The sequence below is a fragment of the Pinus tabuliformis genome, chromosome 5_2, assembly GCF_031772625.1.
Source record: "Pinus tabuliformis cultivar Carrire ecotype Pingquan chromosome 5_2, CPIR1, whole genome shotgun sequence".
NCBI classification, from domain to species: Eukaryota; Viridiplantae; Streptophyta; class Pinopsida; order Pinales; family Pinaceae; genus Pinus; species Pinus tabuliformis.
The window spans coordinates 497,563,934-497,566,601 of NC_142306.1; the positions used below are offsets into that span (position 1 = coordinate 497,563,934).

The following is a 2,668-nucleotide window of genomic DNA, read 5'->3' on the forward strand; positions in this document are numbered from 1 at the left end:
AATCCACCGATATTAATAAACTTTTGAAAAAAGTAACTAGGATCCCAGAGTGAAAATTATAGATTCCATAGAAGTAGATTGATTACATCATGCACAGCTATGTTAGCAGCGACCTACCCCGGGTGGTACATGAATTGCTCAGTAATTTAGGTAACTGTACAAAAGAACAAAAGCTTTGCTGATGCGCTAAGTCTAAAACCCAAAATTCCCACGGCCCTCTCAGTATATTGTATCACCAAACAGTGGAACCAACGAATAAAAAGCAATTGAAATGAAAAGAGATCACAAAATGGCCCAATTCCAATGGGCTTAATGAGTCTAACTCACTTAACGCTTAACCTGTGGTAAAATATATGATATTTAAATTCAATTTATAGATTACTGGTTTGAAATACTTTTAATAGGATTGTTTGATAGTCATATTATATAAAAATATTTTCTTAAAATCATGTGTCCATTCATTTATCAAAAAATATAATTCCAAAAACCCACATCCATGAGTCGCCTAACTATACGAAACGATCTCCTTAACTAGCCTAACTATACTAAACGCTTTCGTTAACAAGGAAAGTGAAGTATTGTACTTTGAGCATTCAACACATTTCAACTCAACGATGCTGTTACTAAACATGCAAACTAAGATGATTAAACCGTCGTCTCTGACTCTCTGCCCGAAATGGATCTCTCCTAAAAACGAAGAGACTAAAGCTAGTTTTTAGTTTATATATTTGGAATTACATCAAAAACTACGAAGAATAGGACAAAACAAGATTCTCTCTCAACAACCAGTAAAGTCATCGAACGCTACTAAATTGCCGGACCCAAGCTACTACTTTGTCCGTGCCAAGCAGAACAGAGTGAGAAAGGAGTGACACGAATGCGCTTCTTCCCATGTGCAAATGAGTATGGTGGCCAATGATTTAAAAACTGAAGAATTGATTAAAATACTAAATATAAAATAATACAATTACTACCTCTGCCATGAGCCCGAAATCAAACAATATCTTCTGAATGTGGGGTTTCAGTGTGTCAGACAATAATTGTCATTCATCGTAGATGTTCACATGGACTCTATTCATATATTTATGAAAAAAAAATTGTTTTCTTCACATCATGGATTGAAGCACTTACGTTAACCTTCTTTTCATTTGCTGCAATCTTCTTGTTAGAGTGTCATTTGGTTCAATTTTCTTGTTAGCTTAAGCTAAGCCAAAAAGATGTAGAAGATTCTACCTCCCTAACATGCAAGGTGGTTGGGTTACTTTAGGAATGTATGAAGTAGATGTCCTTAACTGCAGTAGATTTCAATAAAATTCTGAAATCTGGGATTAAAAATTGTTTTTTGAGAAAACTACTTTCATCTTTCACGTGATACTTATACCTGCTCCCCTAATGAGCGGTCCCCCTGGTGAGCTATATTAGGAGAAAGATCCACAATGTCGTCAATGCTCACCATCTCTCTTTGCGACCTCCACTCCCTCAGTTGCCCATATAGCATTTGTTTGACACACTGCAAACTTTTCATTAGATGTTGGGGCAGCAAAGCAAGATGATCAAGATCAGTAGCATTCGCAAGAGATGGAAGAGTTTCCAGAGGCTAGCACGCTCCTGCAGTAATCTCAGTTCCCATCGTGATGTATTTATAGACGATGCTCATGGCTTGGACGAAGTTTCTGCACCGAACTTTTCAGAAAAGAGGTCATCGAGCCTTGTCCATCCACATCATGATCACAGAGTAGAGCAAGCCCCGGAGGGATGCAAGACAGTGTATGTTGGGAAGAGTAGGAGACGGTATTTCATAAGTGCAGAATATCTCAACCATCCATTGCTAGCGATACTCATCGTTGGGAAATTCAGGGACGGCTTCTCATTTGACTGCGAAGTGGTGTTGTTCGAACATTTGGTGTGGATATCGGAGAGCTGCGATCCAGAGTCTATTCAGAGGGATTGCAGCTTGGAGGAATTTGCTGAATTCTACTCTTCTAACTAATGCGGGAGAGAAGCTCCGTTATTTATCTCTTTTGTTTTTCTGTGACATATATAATATATAGCTGACGTTTTGAGCCGTCTTCATCTTGCTTATAGTTCGTGGAAAGGAGGTTTCTCCGGAGCTTGTAAAAGCACAGGGCTAGCTTAGAAATATGTTATGTTCTGGATATTACCGTCGAATCAAGAGCAATGCCGGTCGTTTACATCGATCGGAACATTTTGTATATGTTTTTTAAGGTTTGAGTTTATGTTTTTAAGTATTTCGCTAATGGAAAGGTCATGGAATCAAATCTCTTTAAAGCTTTTAACCTAATATCATTTAGACGTCGAAGCTTTTGAACCTAATATCATTTAGATGTCGCAGCTTTTGAACCTAATATCATTTAGATGTCGCATAGATGTCGCATCTGATTGTGCATAGCGTGTATGCAGCCGAGTATAGGCTTCCGGAGAGAACTTCTTGGTGTTTCTTCAAACTTCATGTCTTTATCTACTTTTGTCCCACATATCTTCTGGACGGACTCTTAACAACAGAGATTAAAATGTTTTCTTTTCATACAGGTCAGAATATACAGAGCAATCCCTTTCCCACCGAACACTCTCAAGTTCGTAGAACTTCTCGTCGTTTTAAGATTTGTTATAGGCTTGAAACATCTTAAATTGAAATTTATATTGTCCC

The 2,668-nt window shown here is 37.9% G+C and overlaps 1 protein-coding gene across 1 annotated transcript; it reads left to right on the plus strand.

Moving 5' to 3' along the window:
• Positions 1–1,528: 1,528 nt before the first annotated feature.
• LOC149159881 (uncharacterized) lies at positions 1,529–1,990 on the plus strand. The gene has a single exon (XM_089434450.1). It carries the CDS (start codon positions 1,529–1,531, stop codon positions 1,988–1,990), a length of 462 nt encoding a protein of 153 aa, XP_089290576.1.
• Positions 1,991–2,668: the final 678 nt, after the last annotated feature.

What these genes read in the sequence shown, in the direction of transcription:
- LOC149159881 (XM_089434450.1), top strand. Translation starts at nt 1,529, where the DNA reads ATGTTGGGGCAGCAAAGCAAGATGATCAAGATCAGTAGCATTCGCAAG.